We start from the raw sequence: 21657 nt of genomic DNA on the forward strand, positions 1-21657 counted from the left end.
GTAGCTTGAACAAAAGCCTCTTTTAGGGGCAGCACTTCCTGTGGTTCTATCCTGTCGCCTGCCACAACGTCTTACTCATACATCCTCCTTTATATTGCCCGCTCGATCATTAATCACAACAAAGTCATTGAATTAAGGCTCATTTGTTAATTAAAGCTACCATTAACTTTGACTGTTCAGTCAAACACAGACCTGCACAGGAGGATGGTGAATTCTAGAAATATTAAAAATAATATTTCTAGTTCTAAGAGATAGTTCCACCAAAATGACAATTCTGTGGGACACAAAAGGAGAACCTCTGTCTCGATTCCATTTTATTTAGGTAAAAGAGATAAAATTAAAGTGAATGGTGACAGAGGATAACATTCTGCTTAACGGCTTAACAGGTGAATGGTGAGTAAATAATGACAGGATTTTAATTTTCAGATGATCTATCCTTTTCGGATAAACTCTTAGAGTACAGACAAACATACTCATTTTGGAAGTACAAGTGTGACCCAGTGGATCAGTAAGTGGATTTCTCCTCTTGGGCAAATGGCTGCCTGCCCATCTGGACATGCATTTAAAGCCCAGATTATACATATAACAGTGAGATGCGGCAGGGGTCAGTGAGAGGGGAGCAGACAGAGAGAGCTCTACAGCAGGTAACTGTCTCCTATGGACTTTGCATTATAAATGAAAGTGCTTAATGATTCATAAAAAATAAAAAAATGTAAATATAAAACATTATTTTTTTCACTTAAACCAATTTTAAGGATTTTAAAAAGAGTAAAGACAGTTATGATGTAAAATGAAAAATAAATATTCAAGATTTAGCAAATTTGTGAATTGACCATATAAATTTATTTGTTCAAAAGATCATATTTCCTTCCTTAACTTATCACCCAACAATGTTTTGTTGATAATACAATCTGTAATGAAATATGTCATATTAAAAAAGAAAATGCCAAATAAATTTTTTTTTTTTTACTTGTGGACCCCACTGTACTGTATTACTAGACATCTTTATGATAATTAAATCAATCAATCAGGAATAGGTTTTCTTTGAGACAGTTAGAAAGTCTGTTGGAAAATCACGGCTGCTATTGAAATCTGCAATTCAGCAAAAACATGCACAGAATACACAACATACATGACAAAACTGTAGCCAACAGAGGCCAATGCCAGTGATTAATGTTAACAGTAGGAATCAGAAACCTGCTGTGATAGAGTATCACTTGAAACAAGGAGGGACTGCCTTAAACAGTTCCGAGACTCCTTAGACATGCGTCTGAGACAATGACATCATGACTGCCCAAATTTTCTTTTGTGATGAAGCTTATTGCCCCAAACTGTAGTGAAATCACAAACACAGTTGGTGTAATCAGCTGTAATGTAATTAGATTAACAAAAGAAAATTTGCAAATCAGTAACCTTAAACAATAATGAGGGACCCAGCAGTGGATGTAAATGGGTTAAATTGGGTGATGTCGACGTTTTATTTATGTAATTAATAAAAAAGTTTAAATAAAATACATGGGTGTCTAAATGTGGATTTATTTATAGGCCTGTTTGGTTTGTAATTCATATAAGTTTTTTCTTTCAGATGAATTGATTTGACTGGGATTCTTTTTTAATGATTTGTCTATCATTATTTATGTGCCATTATTCAGCTTATTTGTGAAAATACATAATTACATGGAAAATTTGGTTTAGTAGATGACCAAAAAAAACAAACAAACAAACAAACAAAAAAAAAATATAAAGAATGATATCACATGTATTTTATACATTTTATAAAAATCAGATAACAGCTGGGACAAATGACCTTCTTGCCCTAGGTTGGGAATCATTTTCTGGGGCTTTTCCACTGCACGGTACGACTCGACTCAACTCTGCTCGCTTTTTGGGGGTTTTCCATTGTGGATAGTACCTGGTACCTGATGCTTTTTTTAGTACGCGACTTTCGAATTGTAAAAAGAAATGGCTGTGTGCAAAACCACGCTGTGGTCAATAAACGAGGTGCAGACGTTACTCTCGTTAGTGACGAATGAAACGAAGCGAAACGAAAAAGTCTTTCAGGAAGTGTCTCAGCTGTTGGCCGCACATGGCTACCACCGGACCTACCAACAGTGTAGGGAAAAGTTAAAAAAACTTAAAAGTGACTACAGAACCATCAAGGACCACAACAGCCGGAGTGGTTCAATCAGAAGAAAGTGGAAGTGGTTCGACCAAATGGACGCTATCTATGGCAATAGACCGGTGAGCAATGGAAGGGAGAGTGCCCTGGACTCGGCCACAGCGTTGTTGGAGTCCACGATGGAGGATGGTACGTTTTGTTACATTAACTCTATATTCTACTTGAAAGCTTCACTTTATTAGTTGACCAGTTACTGGAAAGCTTACTTCTAAAACAACCAGGCCAATTTAACTGTTACACTTGTGTAAAATCACCATGCGACAACTGCTTTATGCAACACAATGAGCTAGTAGCTAACAGCTAGCGGTCGTGTTATTGTTTATGGTCAGTAATGTTTGTGTCGCAGCAGTAGAGGCGGTGCAACTATGACGATCAGCCTGTAATCCCACCCACGTTGAGGCGGCACTAACTGCAGTGGAAAAGCAAGCTCAGAAAAGTAAAGCAAGCAGAGTCGAGTCGAACCGTAACGTGCAGTGGAAAAGTGCCATTATAAAACTGGCTGCACTTACACCAATCAGCCACAACATTAAAACCACTTGCCTAATATTGTGTAGGTCCCCCTCATGCCGCCAAAACAGCGGCAACCCTATTCTTCTCACCACAATTTTACAGATTGGTTATCTGAGTTACTGTAGACTTTGTCAGTTCAAACCAGTCTGGCAATTCTCTGTTGACCTCTCACATCAACAAGGCATTTCTGTCTACAGAACTGCCGCTCACTGGATGTTTTCTGAGTACATTTTAGGGACTGTTGTGTGTGAAAATCCCAGAGATCAGCAGTTACAGAAATACTCAAACCAGCCCGTCTGGCACCAACAAACATGTCACGGTCCAAATCACTGAGATACATTTTTTTCTCCCATTCTGATGGTTGATGTGAATATTAACTTGAGCTCCTGACCCGTATCTGAATGATTTTATGCACTGCACTGCTGCCACATGATTGGTTGATTAGATAATCGCGCGGATGATTGTTGGTGCTGGTTTGAGTATTTCTGTAATTGCTGATCTCCTGGGATTTTCACACACAAAAGTCCTTGCTCAAGTGGATCAAATAAAAATGGCATCAGAGAATACAATAAATGGGATGGATTGACAAACAAGCATTTGTTTCTTCTTTTTGGAATCGAAAGTGCCTGAACAATGTTCCGGACCGTACCGGCCCAATTTAACCCTTGGATGTAAAGGTAATAGTGCGTAATAAAGGTATGTGGTGGTAATAGTGCCGTAAAAATATTTTGAAGGCCTGAGAGTGTCTTGGGGATTCCCCTCCCCCATCCTATAGCAGATTTCCTGTTTACTGTACAGTTTCCATACAATACTGCTGTTTGAGCCACACCACACTCCACTCTGCCTCCATCACACACAGTTTAACACACTTATGATACATGAGATAATTACGTCAGACTAAAAGTTTTCTCATGTAGGCCGATACTTCTATCACACTACTTCAGTTGTTTTATTGAATGTAATAATAAATATATCCATTATGTTTTGATAATTGTATGTCATCAAACATAAATGGATCATTTCGCAAGAACCTCCATGAACATAATGATCTGAGAGTATTTTGGCGCGAATATAGCGAAGCCCCTTGGCTACAAAATGCTTCGTGTTTGTTATGTTTTAGATAGCATACTCTTCACTATGTCATTTTATTGTCACCATGCTCAATAACAAACATATCTGCACTCAAATTAAGAGGCTTATAAGTTCGAAAATCACTGAAAATCGTTCGTTTTAATGTTTTCGTGTAGGAGCGAGTTACACCACTAGAGGGCGACAAAAGCAAATGCACTGCTACTACGGATAAAGTCTTAGGTACATTGCCGCCCATCACTCAGTTGTGTACTCAATACTCGTCTCTCTTGTCAAATTAATGTAGTTTACCTCAAAATTGACAGTAATCATCAACTGAGTTTGAAACTACAGAAATAAAAACAAATGTACAGAATATATTTAATCATGAGCCAAACGCTTAACGTTCTTATACTAAAACAGTGCACTAACAATTGGTTAAATGGTAATCATTCTGAACCAAATAAAATAGTGTTATCTATCTATCTATCTATCTATCTATCTATCTATCTATCTATCTATCTATCTATCTATCTATCTAACTAGACGTCTATCTAGATGTCTGTCTGTCTGTCTGTCTGACAGTTTTCTGACTATGTGACAGTCTGTCCCATTTATCTAGCTAGCTTGGCTGTTTGTCTTACTGTAATGTCTGCATAACCATCAAACTTTTTAAACTAGTTTAAACTTTAAAACCAGGCTTTGTCAAGCTAACATCAAAGTTTGCAGGGCGAATTTTCAGGAAAACCAGGTGCTAAAAACCTTCTTACTGCTATTGGTCATCAGTAGGTGTAACCTTGAGCTCCATCTGCTTTGAGGCCGACAGCTAATTCCAATTCAGTCAGTTAAGATCAGTCATCATGAACACACCGGCATGCAAATTTACCTACATCTGTACGATCGATCGCGTAGACACATTTTCCAAGACCATGTCATTGTTTAATTAGTCTACAAAAGGTATCAAATCCACTCAAATACTCTTAAGTGCCCATTTACTCTTTTGTTTTATATGCTGCTTTACTCATGTGCCATCGGCCCAAAGTAAGATAAGCCTCACTTATCTTCATTCTTTTGTCTGTATTCGACCCATTAACACTCTTTTATATACCAGTCTTTGCAGTACCAGAATCATCTGATGTAACCGCCGCATATTATGGCAGTGTATAGCGTGTTATCGTATTAGCTCCATGAATTCAGAATGTAAACAAGACAATTTACACATTATCTATGGCGTATATATTACTTTAAATCATCGAGTAGTTCAAACAGCTTCTTTTGCTGATCTTGTGTGAATAATACTCATAGAATGAAGTCATTGATAACACATATCAATATCGTATTAGCTGATGTTTTACATGTAGTCTTGAGCGTCCTCATATTCTCTAAAAGCATCCCCCTGTCGTGTGGCCAGTTTCTGAATGTTGGCAAACAGTATGTCGTTGCCCAGCTATTTCGAACTTCTTTTTACCTCTGAATGAAGAATGAAGAAGCGCTTCTCTGTAAGTCTGCTGGGGCCTTAAGATTTTCTATCTTTTATGGAACATAAAAAGGAGAAATCTTGAAAAATGTTGAAGCTGGCTGCTCTTTTCCATTCAATGAAAGTGAATGGGGACTAAAGCTGTTTGCCCCTAACATTCTTCCAAAGTTACATCTCATTTAGTTTTTCACTGAAAAAAGAAAGTCATACAGGTTTGGAACAACATGAGAGTGAGCACATTTTTAATTCCCATAATCTAAAAAGTGGACACTCAATCATCAATTCATACACAGTTTGCTAGACTGGAATTTATATTCTGGTTTAGGGTTTGGTTTGTAATTATCTGCAGTGATTAAATGATGTCTGGTGGCACAAACACAGTCAAATCAAAGTGGGTTTATTTTCATGTAGGTGAAGAAGCCAAATACAGTGTCTCCAGGGGCAACAGTGCATGTGATACATGTGTACAACAGAAATTTTCAGGGATGACTTCATGCTTACTTGTTTGCATATGTCCTTGTCTGCAAGCAGTTATACGGGAAACAATGGAATGCCAAACTAAACAAACACTCATACAATCACCCAAGATTTTCTGGTTTGTTCAAAGGCTTTTTTTGTCTGTACACTGGGAGGTAAGCAAACATTACTTGTACATGTGACTTCATACATATACAGTAGTGCACATTTAATATACAGGAGTCTAAATGTGTAGCCATCTTTACACTGCAAAGGTGGCATTACCAAAGGTGGTATTTACACAGACTGTTTAATGCTGTTCAGGACAGTCATAAATACATTTACACAGCAATTACAATTGCATAAATAATGTTATGAGATTAATGTTTTAAATATAAAATTCTGAATGTAGAAATATGAAATGAATGTGTCAGGTGTATTTTGTTGATTCATGTCTTTTATTTTGAAAAGTTTAGTTCCTGTTCCCTAGTCATGTGATGTCTTGTTTTCCCTCCATGTTCATGTGTCATGTTTTCATTGGTTTATTGTTTAATTATCTTGTTATCAGTTCTGTTTGTTCATTGGTTTATGTTCTCCCATGTCTTGTATTTAAGCCCTCATGTTTTCATTGTCTAGTTGTTAAGTATTGGATGTGATCGTAGATGTTATGTCAAGCCACGTTTATGTCAAGCCATGTTCATGTTCATGTTTATGTTTAGTTTAGTTCATGTGTAGTCAGGGTTATTGGTTCTCACTTTGTAAATAAACTGCACTTGGGTTCTTCATCTCATCATTGTCTTCGTCATTGCCATCATTGCCAGCAGCCAACAACGTTACAGAATACTTGACCCAACCATGAACCCACGCGGTTACTGCGCCTACGTCAGGGGAATCGTCCCTTGGAGGACTATGTGGAGTACTTTTGCGATCTGGCTTTCCAGGTGGACTTTAATGAGGTTGCCCTCAAAGACTGTTTTAGATTTGGACTGAATGAGTCCATTTCTTTCTTGATGCCTGGCGGTCGCAGTTCCCTCAGCCTGGCTCAATATATCGACCTCGCCCTACGGTTCATTGGTTCCCCGTTCACTATGGGGGAGGCGGATGCCGAGCCAGAGTTCCACGTCATGGCCGCCGCCGAGCCAGACTTCCACGTCATGGCCGCCGCCGAGCCAGACTTCCACGTCATGGCCGCCGCCGAGCCAGACTTCCACGTCATGGCCGCCGCCGAGCCAGAGTTTCTAGTCATGGTCATGAGCTAGCGCCATCTTTTGCTCCATGCCACGTCACAGCAACGCCTCAGCCTGCTCCATGCCACGTCACAGCAACGCCTCAGCCTGCTCCATGCCACGTCACAGCAACGCCTCAGCCTGCTCCATGCCACGTCACAGCAACGCCTCAGCCTGCTCCATGCCACGTCACAGCCACATCTGAGCAGTGGGACCTGGAGATGGTTCCCACCCTTATACCCATCCTTAGTTCTCCTGAGCAGGCAAGGGGAACTTTCGGCTCTCCGACCCCGCCTGGACTTCGCCTTGGCCTGTCAGTCCCTCGACATTGCCTCAGCTCTGCGTTCCCTCGGCTCCACTGCGGTCCTTCAGCCTGTCGGCTTTGCCGGGGTCCCTCGTCCCTCCGGCTCCTCCTTGGTCTGTCGGTCACCTGGCTCCGCTTTGGCTCTCCGATCCTCTGGCTGCGCCTCGTCCCTCTGATTTGTCAGCTTCACCGGGGACCTCCTTCCCTACGGCTCCACCTTGGTCCTCAGTCCCACCGGCTCCACCTCAGTCCTCTGATCCCCCAGCTCCGCATTGCTCCTCCGAGCCTCCAGCACCGCCTTGGTCCTCCCTGCCATCGGCTCCACCCTGGCCCTTCGAGTCTTCGGCTACTCTCTGGGCACCAAGTTCCATGGCTCCCCCCCTCGAGCCTCTCACGAACTTTGCCTTGGTCCCTTGCCCTTTCTCGCCATGCCACACCTCAATACACCCCCCCCCAGCTCCCTACAGAACTTTGAATTTATGTCATGTTTTACGTGTTTTGTTTATGTGTTGGGGTGTCGGGAGCCACCCCTTAGTGGGGGGGATATGTCAGGTGTATTTTGTTGATTCATGTCTTATTTTGAAAGATTAGTTCCTGTTCCCTAGTCATGTGATGTCTTGTTTTCCCTCCATGTTCATGTGTCATGTTTTTATTGGTTTGTTTAATTCTTGTTATCAGTTCTGTTTGTTCATTGGTTTATGTTCTCCCATGTCTTGTATTTAAGCCCTCATGTTTTCATTGTCTAGTTGTCAAGTATTGGATGTGATCGTAGATGTTTAAGTCAAGCCACGTTTATGTCAAGCCATGTTCATGTTTAGTTTAGTTCAGGTGTAGTCAGGGTTATTGGTTCTCACTTTGTAAATAAACTGCACTTGGGTTCTTCATCTCGTCTTCGTCATTGCCAGCAGCCAACAACGTTACAGAATGAAAATATGAAATTACACTTAAATATGAAATTATGAAATATATGCTGTGTCATGACAACAAAGTTTAAGGCTGCTAATTTAGTCTGGCTTTTGCGTATTTACACAGAATTTTGAGAAGGCATAGAGCACGCTTAACTCTGTAGTGTAAAGACAACTTAAAGGTGACCTAGCCTTTTATGGGGCAGTGGTGGCTCAGCAGTTAAGGCTCTAGGTTACTGACCAAAAGGTTGGGGGTTCAAGCCCCAGCACTGCCAATATGCCACCGTTGGGCCCTTGAGCAAGGCCCTTGACCCTATCTGCTCCAGGGGCACCATATCATGGCTGACCTTGCACTCTGACCCCAGCTTAGCTGGGATATGTGAAAAAAATAATTTCACTGTATATGTGTGATAAATATAATTATTATAGCGCTAATGCCCCTATTTTGCATTTTTATAATTTAATACAAATATTTTCTTTGCAAACTATATTAACAGAAAAAATCTTAGATTTTGGTGTGTCACCATTTGCTCGAGCTGACATGAACTCCAAATATTTGCACAAAACTTGATGACCCATGTAGTCTGGCATTATTTGAGAATGTTCCAAAGAGTATCCTCTGTGATTTAAAGGAACAGCTCACCCAAAAATGAAAATTATTTCATAATTTACTCACCCTCATGCCATCCCAGATGTGTATGACTTTCTTTCATCTGCTGAACTCAAATGAAGGTTTTTAGGGGAAATTCTCAGCTTTTTTGGTCCATACAATGCAAGTGAATGGGTACCAAAATTTTGAAGCTCCAAAAATCACACAAGTCAAGTAATCCATAAGACTCCAGTGGATAAAACAATGTCTCCAGAAGCAACATGATAGGTGTGGGCGAGAAACAGATAAATATTTAAGTAAATTTTTACTATAAATTCCCTTCCCTGCTCAGTCTGTCTCCACTTTAACTTTCAATTTCACATTCTCCTTCTTGTGTTTTTGGTGATTAACATTATACATATATACATCCCCCTACTGGTCAGGGAAAATAATTTCTAGCAAAAATAGACATAAATATTGATGAAGGTGAGTAAATGATGAGAGAATTTTCATTTTTGTGTGAATTATTTCTTTAATGAATGCAAGAAAATCTGACCTTTTGAACAAATCATGTCACAAATTTGCTTAGTGACCTAGGCATAGTGCAGAATCTTATTTCTTTTTCATTTTACATCATAACTTTTCTTTGAGAATAATCTGACAAATTCCAAAAACTTTCAGTTTATTTCAAGATTTAAATGGGATATTAAATCCCAGATGTTTAATGTTATCTCAGACCTTTGGATCCCACTGTATATCTGGTAAGATCCGGGAATGATGGACTGATTGTCAACGTTTTTCTTTTTAAACAAACGTTGAGTGCATCAGCAAAACCCTAGAATAATCTTTTGGGTAGACGGGCCACTTTATTTGACATGTAATTTATCACTGACTTCAAATCCACACGTGATCTGGAACACACCCATATGCAAAGCAGACCGGCTCAATGGGTTTCGACTGTGTGGAGGTGCAATAGAAGTCTCGTCTCTCTTTGTTTGATAAGGCAGGCAGGTGAACTTTGGCCCTTCCGTAGGCCGACAGGTGACAGGTAATCCAACAAAGCAATGTTCCTGGATTAAACCCTGGATCTTCTTTGAGGTACAGTATGTTAATATTGAAGTCTATTTCCTATAATAATATTTAATTTAATTTTCATGGGTTTTGAATGAAATATGATCTGTCTCCTTTTACCTAGTAAACACTGTATTGAAAGGTGTACTGAACAAACACTGTCGTAATAAAAAAGGGCTTGTCCTCATTCACGGTAGCAAGATTCCATATTTATTTCATAAATAAGTGCAGACACTTTATAGTATCATCGTTTCTTAATAAAGATTAAATTTTTTAAGATTCTCCAGTAATGTGGCAGAAGCATTGTGGACATTAATTATATAATAATTATGCTTTAAGCAGAACTGTTTGACTAGATTGATTATAAGAGCTTAATATTTTCTTAGTTTGATTATAAAATAGACCTATTTGGAATGAATCCGAGACAGAATAATCTGAGGTTCATGAAACATGCAAGGACTCTATGCATACCTTGTAATCAAACAAAGAAATTTCCAAACAATGTTCATGACAAAGACACACCTAGAAAAACTAAATTCCTGAGGTTTAGACAGTCAAGTTAATCGAATGGACAGGATTAATTTTGAAGCATTAAAAGTGGTCCTCCCATAAATTGCTGTTTGTTTCTAAATGCCTTGCGTTTATTTTAAGGTTTTGGATGTTGGTATGAGAAGAAACATGGATGTTTTCAGAGTGGGGCTTTTTCTTCTGATCATCGGGGGTGAGTTTACTGTTCATTTCTTCAGGGTTTCCACGGTCTGGAACAATCAGGGAATTTTTAAGTAGTGGTTCCAGTTTTGTAACGGTCATTGGGATTAAAAAAATATTTCACTGGAATACATTTCCTACTAAAATCCAAAACTTTAGTTTAACTGTGAAAAAAAGTGGAGCCACACTTTGAATTTAATTGCTGATAAATTTGAAACTCAAAATTAATAAAAATCATGTAGAAATGGGAGAAAGTATTGTGAAAAATTAAACAAATGGATACAAAGATGTTGTTATGTAACATAATGATGAAACAATTTTTACAGTGTACAATGTTATAGAAAAGTCATGGAAATTTCTATAGTGGATTTATTTTTTCTAATTCTGCTCATCTAAAATATTTAATTGAATGGAAATTTTGCGTTTTCATTTTATTTCTCAAGAGAGGACAAAAGCAGAGGAGATCTAAAATATGATCACTCATACTGTTCATTTCCTTTAAGCGTATTTTATGACTTTTTTATGAAGAACTTTACTACAGTCTACATGTTCACCATTTTCAAATACTGCTACAAGCCTACACAGGCACTTTATAACTGCAATTTTACAGTAGAGAACAAACATATCAGGTTTTAACAATTCAGTGTAAGAAAGAAAGTCATACAGGTTTAAAACAACATGAGGGTGAATAACTAATTACAGAATTGTTTTGTTTTTGTGTGAACTATCCCTTTAAGTGTAGAGATGATAAACAAAGGAATATGAGTTTAATTAATTGACTGTGGTTTGCACTGCAGGGGTGTCTGCTCAGGTGCAACTAGAACCTCAAAATGCAGCTGTCCTCCGTGGATCGAAGGCCCATTTTAACTGCAGCACAACTCAGTCCCTGTCTGTCATGACCTGGATAGTTAACGGACGCTTGGTTCTTACCATTCTGGAAATGGGAGTGTTGAACAGTACAGAACGTTTTTCTGCCAGAAATCTTACCACGCCTGGAAATTACAAGTGGGAGTTTACAATTAGCACTGTACAGAGAGACGATGCTGGGGAAGTCACCTGTCAGGTTTTGGGTGGGGATCCTCGGATAGCAACACTGTCTGTACAAGGTGAGCAGTGTTTGAAGCTTTAATGTGACTCATTTCCACTCATGGTTCATGCCAGTGCATTCAGAAAGTATTCAGGCATATTCATTTTTTCACATTTTGTTATGTTGCAGCCTTATGCTAAAATGTTTTAAATAAAAAAAAATGTCACATCAATCTACACTCCATACGCCATAATGACAAAGCAAAAACTTTTGATAACTTTGCAAATTTATTAAAAAGAAAATAACTGAAATATTACATTGACATAAGTATTTAGACCCTTGACTCAGCTTTCCTTCAACCCTGACCACTCCCCAAGTCCCTGCCGCTGAAAAACACCACCACAGCATGATGCTACCACCACCATGCTTCTCCACTGGGATGATATTTACATTAACATTTATGCATTTGGCAGACGCTTTTATCCAAAGCGACTTACTACAGGGACAATCCCCCTGGGGCAACCTGGAGGGTTGAAGGAAAGCTGAACGCAGTGAAATACAAAGATATCCTTAATGAAAACCTGGTCCAGAGCACTCATGACCTCATACTGGGCCAAAGATTCAGGGCAATGACCCTAAGCACACAGCCTAGACAATGCAAGAGTGGCTAAGGGACAACTCTGTGAATGTCCTTGAGTGGCCCAGCCAGAGCCTGGTCTTGAACCCAATTGAACATCTCTGGAGAAACCTGAAAATGGCTGTCCATCGATGGTCCCCATCCAGCCTAACAGAACTTGAGAGGATCTGCAGAGAAGAATGTCAGAAATTCCCCAAATCCAGGTGTGCAAAGCTTGTTGCATCATACCCAAAAAGACTTCAGGCTGTAATCGCTGCCAAAGGTGCTTTATGATGAAGCTGGTTAAGTTAAGTGCCTTGCTCAAGGACACAATGGTGGTGGCTGTGGGGATTGAACCAACAACCTTTTGCTTACCAGTTCAGTGCCCACTACACCACCACCACCACTCCATATTACACAGGTGATGAGCGTTGCCTGGTTTTCTCCAGACATGATGCTTGGAATTGAGACCAAACAGTTCAATCTTCATTTCATCAGACCAGAGAATATTTTTCTCACAGTCTGAGAGTCCTTTAGGTGCTTTTTTGCAAATCCCAAGCAGGCTATCATGTGTCTTGCACTGAGGAGAGGCTTCCCTCTGGCCACTCTGCCATAAAGCCCAGATTGGTGGAGTGCTGCAGTGATAGTTGTCCTTCTACAAGATTCTCCCATCTCCACATATGATCTCTGGAGCTTAACCAGAGTGACCATCGGGTTCTTGGTCACCTCTCTTACCAAGGCCCTTCTCCCCCAATTGCTCAGTTTGGCCAGGCGGCCAGCTTTAAGAAGAGTCCTGGTTGTTCCAATCTTCTTCCATTTAAGAACTATGGAGGCCACTGTGCTCTTGGGAACCTTCAATGCAGCCAAACATTTTTGTAGCCTTCCCCAGATCTGTGCCTCGACACAATCCTGTCTCTGAGTTCTGCAGGCAATTCCTTTGACCTCATGGCTAGGTTTTTGCTCTGATATGCATTTTCAGCTGTGAGATCTTATATAGACAGGTGTGTGCCTTTCTAAATCATGTCCAATCAATTGAAATTGCCACAGGTGGACTCCAATCAATGTGTAGAAACATCTCAAAGATGATCCAGAGAAATGGGATGCACCTGAGCTAAATTTCAAGTGTCATAGCAAAGGGTCTGAATACTTATGTCAATGTGATATAAATGCTTTTTTTTTTCTTTTTAATAAATTTGCAAATTTATCAAAAATCTTGTTTTTGCTTTGCCATTATGGGGTATGGAGTGTAGGTTGAGTTGAAAAAAATTAATATTTAAAGCATTTTAGCATAAGGCTGCAACATAAGAAAATGTGAAAAAAATTAAAATAAATTAAGGGGTATGAATACTTTCTGAATGCACTCTACTTATAAACCTCCAACACAAGTGTGTTTACATGCACAATCTAAAATCATTTATGCTCCCCAACTAACATGACCAGTTTAACCAACATGCAATTCCCATGTTATTCACCAGCAAATCCTGGTGAAGCAGGTTGTCCACCATGGTCTTTATGATGAAGCTGGTTAAGCAAGTTTAAAGCACTAGCTGGGGACACAGCACACTAGCATCCCATGCCAACATGACCACACGGGAAGTCGGCATGTTGTTTCTGAGAGTTTCAGTACTCTAGGATTGGACTCATTTTGCCGACTCCCTGACAAGCGACAATTAACTCCCATCAGACATTTTTGCATCAGCAGGGTTATAACCCGACAATGAAATCTAGGTCATGTAAACGGCGCACATTTTTTATCAGGGAAAGGTCGATCATCACGCATAGATTTTTGCCCATTACCCCAGTTTGCTCAGCATTTAAAATACATTAATTAGTTTTCAGGTAGCTTATCCAATGTGTACAAGTATTGTGTGCATGCCTGTTAATGATTTGACATCAGAACCAGAGAAAAACCAGATGATTTCAAAACCAAAACACATTGTTGTCCAACTTTTATTTTGTCTTATGGAGCTGTACAGCCCTACCAAAAAGTCTGTACCCCTTCATCGACACCAAACTAGAAATATGTTCCTTTTAACTCATATTATACTGGATATCATTTAGCATTATCATTAATATTGTTAAATTCAATTCTAAACTAAAAACAATCAATACTGTGGGTTAAAAAACTATTTATTAAGTCACATATACGGTGTTATGCTCTGAGTATCATTCTTAAAAATGTATAAAACCTGCTTTATTTTATTTATTTTTTCCTTGGAACTTAAACATGAGATAAGACATGATTAGTTGTCATTTTAATCTATTAGTAGTTTTATAATTTTAATCAGTCCTAATATTTTTAAGTGATAATTTGTGCTATATAGTGTAACATAGCTAAATCAAAATCTTTCCAAAATGTGGAACCTTCTTAACTGTAGGGAATCAATCACTGCTTTAACAAACAATTACAAAAATTAGAACAGACATGACACAACAGAGAAAAGGCTACATAAAATCGAGATACAGATATAGACTAAATTTGTTGAAATAATATCAGAAAAGTAAACAATTAAAGTATTTGACTAAAGACAATAAAAAGGGGTCAAAATAAAGGAAGAAGAAAAAAACAAGAAATAAGAAAAGCAAGAAGGTGCCTTCTGTATTTTATGGATGCACCCAGGAGTGAACCAAGTGTTCCAGGCCTTGGGGACTCACAAGTATTCTTTCTTAGTTTAAATCATTTTTTAGGAACATTAAATAAGGCAGAGGATTCCAAAAATAATTAAAACCAGACAAATGAAAATATGTGATTTAATCTTACTAAAGCATTACAAAATTTTCTTCAAAAGTAAATTTGATCTAATTTAAGCTTTGTAAACAAGACCTGAAAGATTTTACTCTCATTATTTACTCTCTTGCGTTTAGTTGCATTTTGTGCAGGTTGCCTTTGGGGTTTACAAATTTGATAAGAGTCTGCTTATTAAAACTCTCTGTGTTCATCAAACACTAAATATTGCTCCTCGGATGAAAGGTTGGCTGTCTTAATTATTAAGGCATAATCTTTGAGCTGAATTTCTCAGCACCTACATCCATAAGCTGGTCTTTTTAAAACAACCTTTAAGCATTACTCAGCAATTTTGTGCATGATCGAGCGTAAAATTCGGCTACAAACCAGCATACCCAAAATGAACATGTACAGAGATTGACTCTTTACATCTAGAAATACATTTTCTCTAACCAAAGCCCTTATCAGTACTAAATGTTTCCTTTTCATTTCAACCAGAAAATGCAACAATACAAGGCCAGTATGAACAAAGAGGAATTTGGCAGCCTTATACATTAACATAATTTCTTAATTACTGTAATACATTTAAGAGAATGGAGGATCAATTTACAACATCAGACAGTGAATATTTTATGGACAATCACAAAACGGACAAAGTGCAGCAAATGGCAAAACACAACTGAGACATTGTCTGCCACACCTTTGAGTCACTGCCTTCACCTGTCCTGCTGTCCTGAGGAAAATTATACGATTACATCTCCAAGCCCAGACAATCAATAATAATCTACTTCTTAAGTAAAATGGACCATGTTCTAAGGCTGGCCAAACCATCATTAAAGTAAACAAATAAATCCATAAAGATAAGAGCAGAGTGCAAGTGTGTTTGTAAAGCACTACAAGGCCGAAAGTATATGGACAACCGCTTCATAATAACAAGTCTGACAAATCTTAATTCCACAGCATACAATGACATTATAGAGAATTATGTACTTCCAACTTTATGGTTTTGACCATAAATTCTTCTCTGTTTCTCTCCAGAACGTGGCAATGTGGAGATTATAGGAGGAAATCGCACTGAAATAGAAGGAGTTCAGATGGAGTTAGAGTGTCAGGCCATAGGCTGGTTTCCAAAGCCCAACGTGTCTTGGTCCATAAATGGGCTGTCAATGGGAAACTGCAATAGCAGCTCTATAGCTCAGGGAAATCTGTTTAACTCCAACTGCTCGCTGAAGCTCACAGCGGTCAAAAATTCTTCTGTCCAGTGTTTTGTCTCAGTTCCTGCCCTGAGTACACCAGAAAGCAGCACTGTCTTTCTTACAGTCGGTAAGAACAATTAAATTATTTGCATGTGTGATCAACAATCAAAATTTATCAGATTATAAGCTTAGATAATTATGATGGCAAATACTGTGTCACACTATATCATGTTAACACATATAATGTTTAGGTCTTTTGGCTATACTTTTGAAACACTTTTAAGATTTATTGACTGGCCCCATTCACTTCCATTGTCAGTGCCTTAAAGCAACTGCAATTTTTGCTTTTTTAAATAAGCGAGAGGTGAGTCTAAATGAGTCTTTTTTTTTTTTTTTTTTTTTTGGCATAATCAACATAATGCCAGAAAAGCAGTCAACTGAGATGAATATGTATGGAAAATCATTTTAAACCACAGTTGCCATCAGCAGCAGCTAGAGGGCACTGCAAACACCAATAGTGACTTGCACCTTCAATTCCAGCCTCATGCTGTCCAGTGTCCACCATGACCATTTATTATTGAAGTCATTACAGTTAATTGCAAGAATAAGTCCTTTATGAACCTATTAGGCAGTCAAGAAAGTCAGAAAATGAACAAGGTGCTTGACTCTCTTTCTTTTCTCTGTTCAAGAGTCCACCAAGAAGGCCACCATAAGAGACCAGACGGTATTGATCTCAGTCACTGTGGCCTTCAGTGCTGCTGCTCTCCTATTTCTTCTCATCTTTGGAATTATTTTCTGCTGCAAGAGGAGGAAGAGAAAAAGTGAGTGTTTCACACACTATCTGCACTATACTGTATGGTGTGCCAAGTGAGGATAAGTGTGACGGTTTCCATTGACTTTGCCATTTTGTCACAAACATTTAAACATTAAAACTCTAAACATTTATGGGAGTTACAGGTACACTCAGTATTTCATCTCAGCATTTTGCTAGTTGCTAATTGTTAAACCTCTAAACAGAAAGAAATAGTAATAGTAGGGTGACCAGATTCCTCTCTGTGGAAAACGGGACAGCCTGGCCTGCGAGACTTTTCTCAGGTCATGAATGTGCAAAGCCACTTCTGTGGCAGATATGTGGTCTTGCTGTAATATCTCCAGTGTGCACGGTTAAAAGTGGCTGTTTGCTTAAGTGCGAAGCCAATCTAAAGTTTATGCAAGTGTAACCGGTCCTGCTTGGGCAGGATTCGAACCGGCGTCAGCCGGCATAGGAGGAGGGCGTGCTAACGAGGAGGAGGCTAAAGGCTACAGCCTCTAGCGTCTGTCACTAGTGAGTGAGGTTTACACATACTGCACAGCTATCATGTACCAGCTGGCTCCCGTTATACAAGGGTCACTAAAAATGTCCATTAGAAACTTTGGGCATTTTTCTTGAGATTGAAAGAATGCACGCAGGCCATCGAAAAGGTGTAGTATTCTTTCAAGAGTAGGACCAAGAGAGAGGAAATGTGCGTTCTGATTGTCCAGCTGCACAAAATCACAAGTCTTTGAACTTCTCCACATGCACTGTGTAGATATGAAAGTATTTGTGTACCTTCACAGCAAAACTCTCCAAATCTATCAGTAGACAATCTGCTGCTGTTTGTTGGCTGTTATGGAGGATGTGTACAAACGCGCACTTGTCCAAATCACACTGAACTTCTTCCTCTGACAATGGAGCGAGTCCGTTGCATATGATTTTTTATATGAGTTTGATTGACGGCATTCAGTGCCAAAATCCTTTTGTTATACATTGGATTTTAAAATGGACACATTATTTTTTATCAAACCCAGGTTTAATTTCATACTTATATTGTTGTAATTCTGGTCTTAACATCTGCTCTAAGCACAGGTCTTAACTCTACTTCTTGCTGTTTTACAGAATCAACTTACCACGACGAGGTCAGGAGGTAAGCAATGACTAAGACAATGAGCTGTGTCTTTTGGATTTAAGAGTGATTAAAAAATGCAAATGTGAAATTGATTAACTTTTCTCTCAGCTTCCTAAACATTGTTATTGTGGTGTTACTGACAAATCTGTGCTCCCTTTTCAGGGCACAATCGCAGTCACAGAATAGGATGCCAGCAAATGTGAGAGGAAGGGACAACCGGGGATACATTACAGATGGACGTGACGGTAAGACTCCAGCTTAAACAAACAAACAAACACACATTTGGGACCGCTGCACATTTCAAGCCAAATCAAGAAGCCCCCATTTCTCTCTTTCTCTCACTGTCTTATCTTTTAAATGTAAGGATTCAGGGAAGCATGAATATTCTGTCATATGAGAAGAACTCTGTGCTGTAAACCTTCATGTGAAAGACCAGTAGCAATCTTTGCTTTTCTTTACAGTACGAGACACCAATGGTGGAATCTGGCACACAAACTTTAACAAACAGCAGGTGAGGCCTCAGATCAAACTCAAAGTCAACATGAAATCAAAACTGACCCTACTTACTTAATACACATTTCTGGTCTTCATAGTCTTTTATCAAAATGTAATAAACTCACAATCAGGTCTCACTCTATTCTAATAATGACTGGCCACTTTTCAAGATCCAATCAATTCTCGATTGATAAAATCAAGCCCCATCTACATTTTTTTCACATTGAATGTCCTGTTTCACTAGGAAATACGTCACATTATGGACAAAAATGTTTTCATGTTGACTTAAATACTTCCATATATTTTGTGAGCATGATTGTTTGGCAAGACTTCTGATCTGACTCATGTATTTGGATTTTCAGATGCCCTATGCAATAAATAACTTTAATGAAGATGATCTGAGGAAGCACAGGCATGCAACCATTGTTTAGAGACTAAAACTGAGAGGGGAACCTTTATGTTGGAATTCACAGTCATCAGAAACTCTGGCTCTCCTCTGCTGTGCATAAATTGTATAATTGTAAGTTTAATTACAAAAGAGTGTTGAGGGACTACAAAACATATGTGCAATGGCCAGAAATACCAGCACACACTGTGATCTTCATCTGCAAGATTATTTATTGGATTTATTGGACATATATTATATACGGTGGCACCAAAAACTATTTAGACATTTAAGCCACACTGAAAAATGTATGATTGTCTTTGCATTATATAACAAAATATCAAACCAAGTGGCATTTATTTTAAATAACTATAGCACAAACACACTTAGCATTTCTTAGCAACACTTAGCAAAAGAAATTCGTTAGGTTTTCAAATTGGAGACAAAACATACTGGTATACTTAGTGATTGTGAAACCTGGAATATATATTCATAGTTGAAGTAACAGTGGCCATGGCACCACTTGGTTGAGTAGTTGCAAAGATGGTTCAGAAAAGTAAAGTTAGTAAAAAATAAAAGACCTAGCATCATTTGTCTGCAAGAGCCACTTGGTTTAATTTTTTTGCTTTTCCAGAGCAATAAAATTCATAATGTTTTAAGAACACCTTAAAGGGATAGTTCACCCAGAAATGAAAATTCTCTCATCATCTACTCACCGTCATGCCATCCCAGATATGTATGCCTTTTTTTCTTCTGCAGAACACAAATGAAGATTTTTAGAAGGATATTTCAGCTCTGTAGGTCCAAAAAATGCAAGTGAATGGTTGCCAAAATTTTGACGCTCCAAAAAGCACATAAAGTCATCATAAAAGGCATCATAAAAGTAATCCATACATCTCCAGTGTTTTAATCCATATTTTCAGAAGTGATATGATAGGTGTGGGTGAGAAACAGATCAATATTTAAGTCGTTTTTTTGCTAGAAATTCTTGTCCCTGCCCAGTAGGGGGCGGTATGAATGAAGAATGTGAATCTCCAAAAACACAAAATGAAGAATGTAAAAGTGATCTGTTTCTCACCCACACCTTTCTCACCATCATATAACTTCTGAAGACATTGTTTTAACTCTGAAGTCATATGGATTACTTTTATGCTGACTTACGTGATTTGTGGTGCTTCAAAATTGTGGACCAAAAGAGCTGAAATATTCTTCTAAAAATTTTCATTTGAGTTCAGCAGATGAAAGAAAGTCATAAACATCAGGGATGGCATGAGGGTGAGTAAATGATGTGAGAATTTTCATTTCCAAATACTTTTTGGAGGCCAATATGTATTATATTTTGGATTTCTTTTCTACCTTTGATCAAGTTATCAACAGTGGAGTTGTGTGATATATACTGACTGTATATTTTTGTTACCATTGCATGTTTGAACTTAAGAACTCAAAATTTTTCAGTCTTTGGGGCTTTAACATGCCAACATGTCAGATCAGCTTGGTCAAACTAGATCTGCTGGAAGTCATGCATGTCCTCATTTAGCTAAACAAACCCTTTTGTGTCGGGTCCTGGTCAAACCACACCACATCCTCATTTACCAATATGACAGATTTTGTGTTCACTGTACATCCTTATATGGGCATACTGCTTTCATCAGATGCTTGTATTGTGACAGCAGGTTTGTTTGACAGGAACAACTTCCCATTTACAACAGAATGAAAAAATCATTAGCATATGGCATAACATCTCTCGTGAGAGTTTAGCTTCCTGTTTTATAGATACTCACAATTTAACCACAGATTATTCATGAGAAATGTTTAGAGAGGACCATCTTACTGTATGTGACACATCATGCTTCACGGAGCATAATGCACTGAAACAATTCATCTAAACCACTGATCTTTAACTCCCCACAGGGTGAAAATTGTTTAGACTGCAATGTGACATTATTTATAAAGTGAAGTGCCATCAAATTTGAGCGGATCTGTGTGCTGCTAATTAATCAGTCAAGCAATGAATCACTTGATCAATCAATACCATCAATTTCAAATTAAATTTACCAAATCCTTTCTAGAAAAATAGAGTCTTTACTCATCTGCACTTTTCCCCACATTTATACGGCACTAACATCTTTAAATCTGACAGTTGATCATTAATTAACCAATAACGGGTTAACCAGTTATAACCAAGGTATTCTGTAAGACGGGGCAGTTTGAGTTCAGCTAGCTCCATGTTGTCTTATTTGTATTTTTGAACAAACTTTTCCAAAGTGCAATTAATTATGTGTACATATTTATTTGTGACTATATGGATTCAAATGTATTCAACAATATATATATATATATATATATATATATATATATATATATATATATATATATATATATATATATATATTATTTTTTGTACTTGGTGTAAATTATTTTTCCTAATTTGTCAAACCTTGGCATTATAAACCAATACCCTATGGAGCAAACTTGATGAAAACTAGAAAAGCACAGTTTGCCAAGACAAACATTGATATTCGCTTGACAAGTCTTGTATGAAAGTTTGAACACATTTCAAAAGCCTTTAAGTTTGAAGGTTGTATGACCTTATGTACTTTGAATAAAATAAATGATTAAAGAGATAGATTATATTCATATTTAATATTCCAGGTTCAAGACAAGTTAAGCTTAATCGACAGCATTTGTGGCATAATGTTGATTAGCACAAAAATGTATATCGACTCTTCCCTCCTCTTCTTAAAAAAAGCAAAAATCGAGGTTACAGTGCGGCACTTACAATGGAAGTGAATGGG

At 38.2% G+C, this 21657-nt stretch overlaps 1 protein-coding gene across 2 annotated transcripts; it reads left to right on the top strand.

Moving 5' to 3' along the window:
* Window positions 1–9314: 9314 nt before the first annotated feature.
* On the top strand, window positions 9315–21158 carry igsf5a (immunoglobulin superfamily, member 5a). 2 transcript variants are annotated; one of them, XM_051684376.1, is made up of 9 exons: window positions 9315–9812; window positions 10437–10506; window positions 11291–11599; window positions 15900–16184; window positions 16747–16878; window positions 17973–18000; window positions 18145–18227; window positions 18444–18493; window positions 18840–21158. In XM_051684376.1, the coding sequence occupies exons 2-9, from the start codon at window positions 10452–10454 to the stop codon at window positions 18906–18908; spliced, it is 1011 nt and encodes a 336-aa protein (XP_051540336.1). In that variant the 5' UTR covers window positions 9315–9812; window positions 10437–10451; the 3' UTR covers window positions 18909–21158. The 2 variants fall into 2 exon arrangements, with proteins under 2 accessions (XP_051540336.1, XP_051540335.1); XM_051684375.1 differs by having other exon boundaries at window positions 9315–10506.
* The last annotated feature ends 499 nt before the right edge of the window (window positions 21159–21657 follow it).

This window comes from Myxocyprinus asiaticus, chromosome 42, assembly GCF_019703515.2.
Source record: "Myxocyprinus asiaticus isolate MX2 ecotype Aquarium Trade chromosome 42, UBuf_Myxa_2, whole genome shotgun sequence".
NCBI lineage: Eukaryota > Metazoa > Chordata > Actinopteri > Cypriniformes > Catostomidae > Myxocyprinus > Myxocyprinus asiaticus.

What these genes read in the sequence shown, in the direction of transcription:
- igsf5a (XM_051684375.1), top strand. Translation starts at nt 10,416, where the DNA reads ATGCCTTGCGTTTATTTTAAGGTTTTGGATGTTGGTATGAGAAGAAAC. An exon ending in TTTTCTTCTGATCATCGGGG is followed by an intron (nt 10,507 to 11,290) that starts GTGAGTTTACTG and finishes TTTGCACTGCAG; the next exon opens with GGGTGTCTGCTCAGGTGCAA. An exon ending in TACCACGACGAGGTCAGGAG is followed by an intron (nt 18,001 to 18,144) that starts GTAAGCAATGAC and finishes CTCCCTTTTCAG; the next exon opens with GGCACAATCGCAGTCACAGA.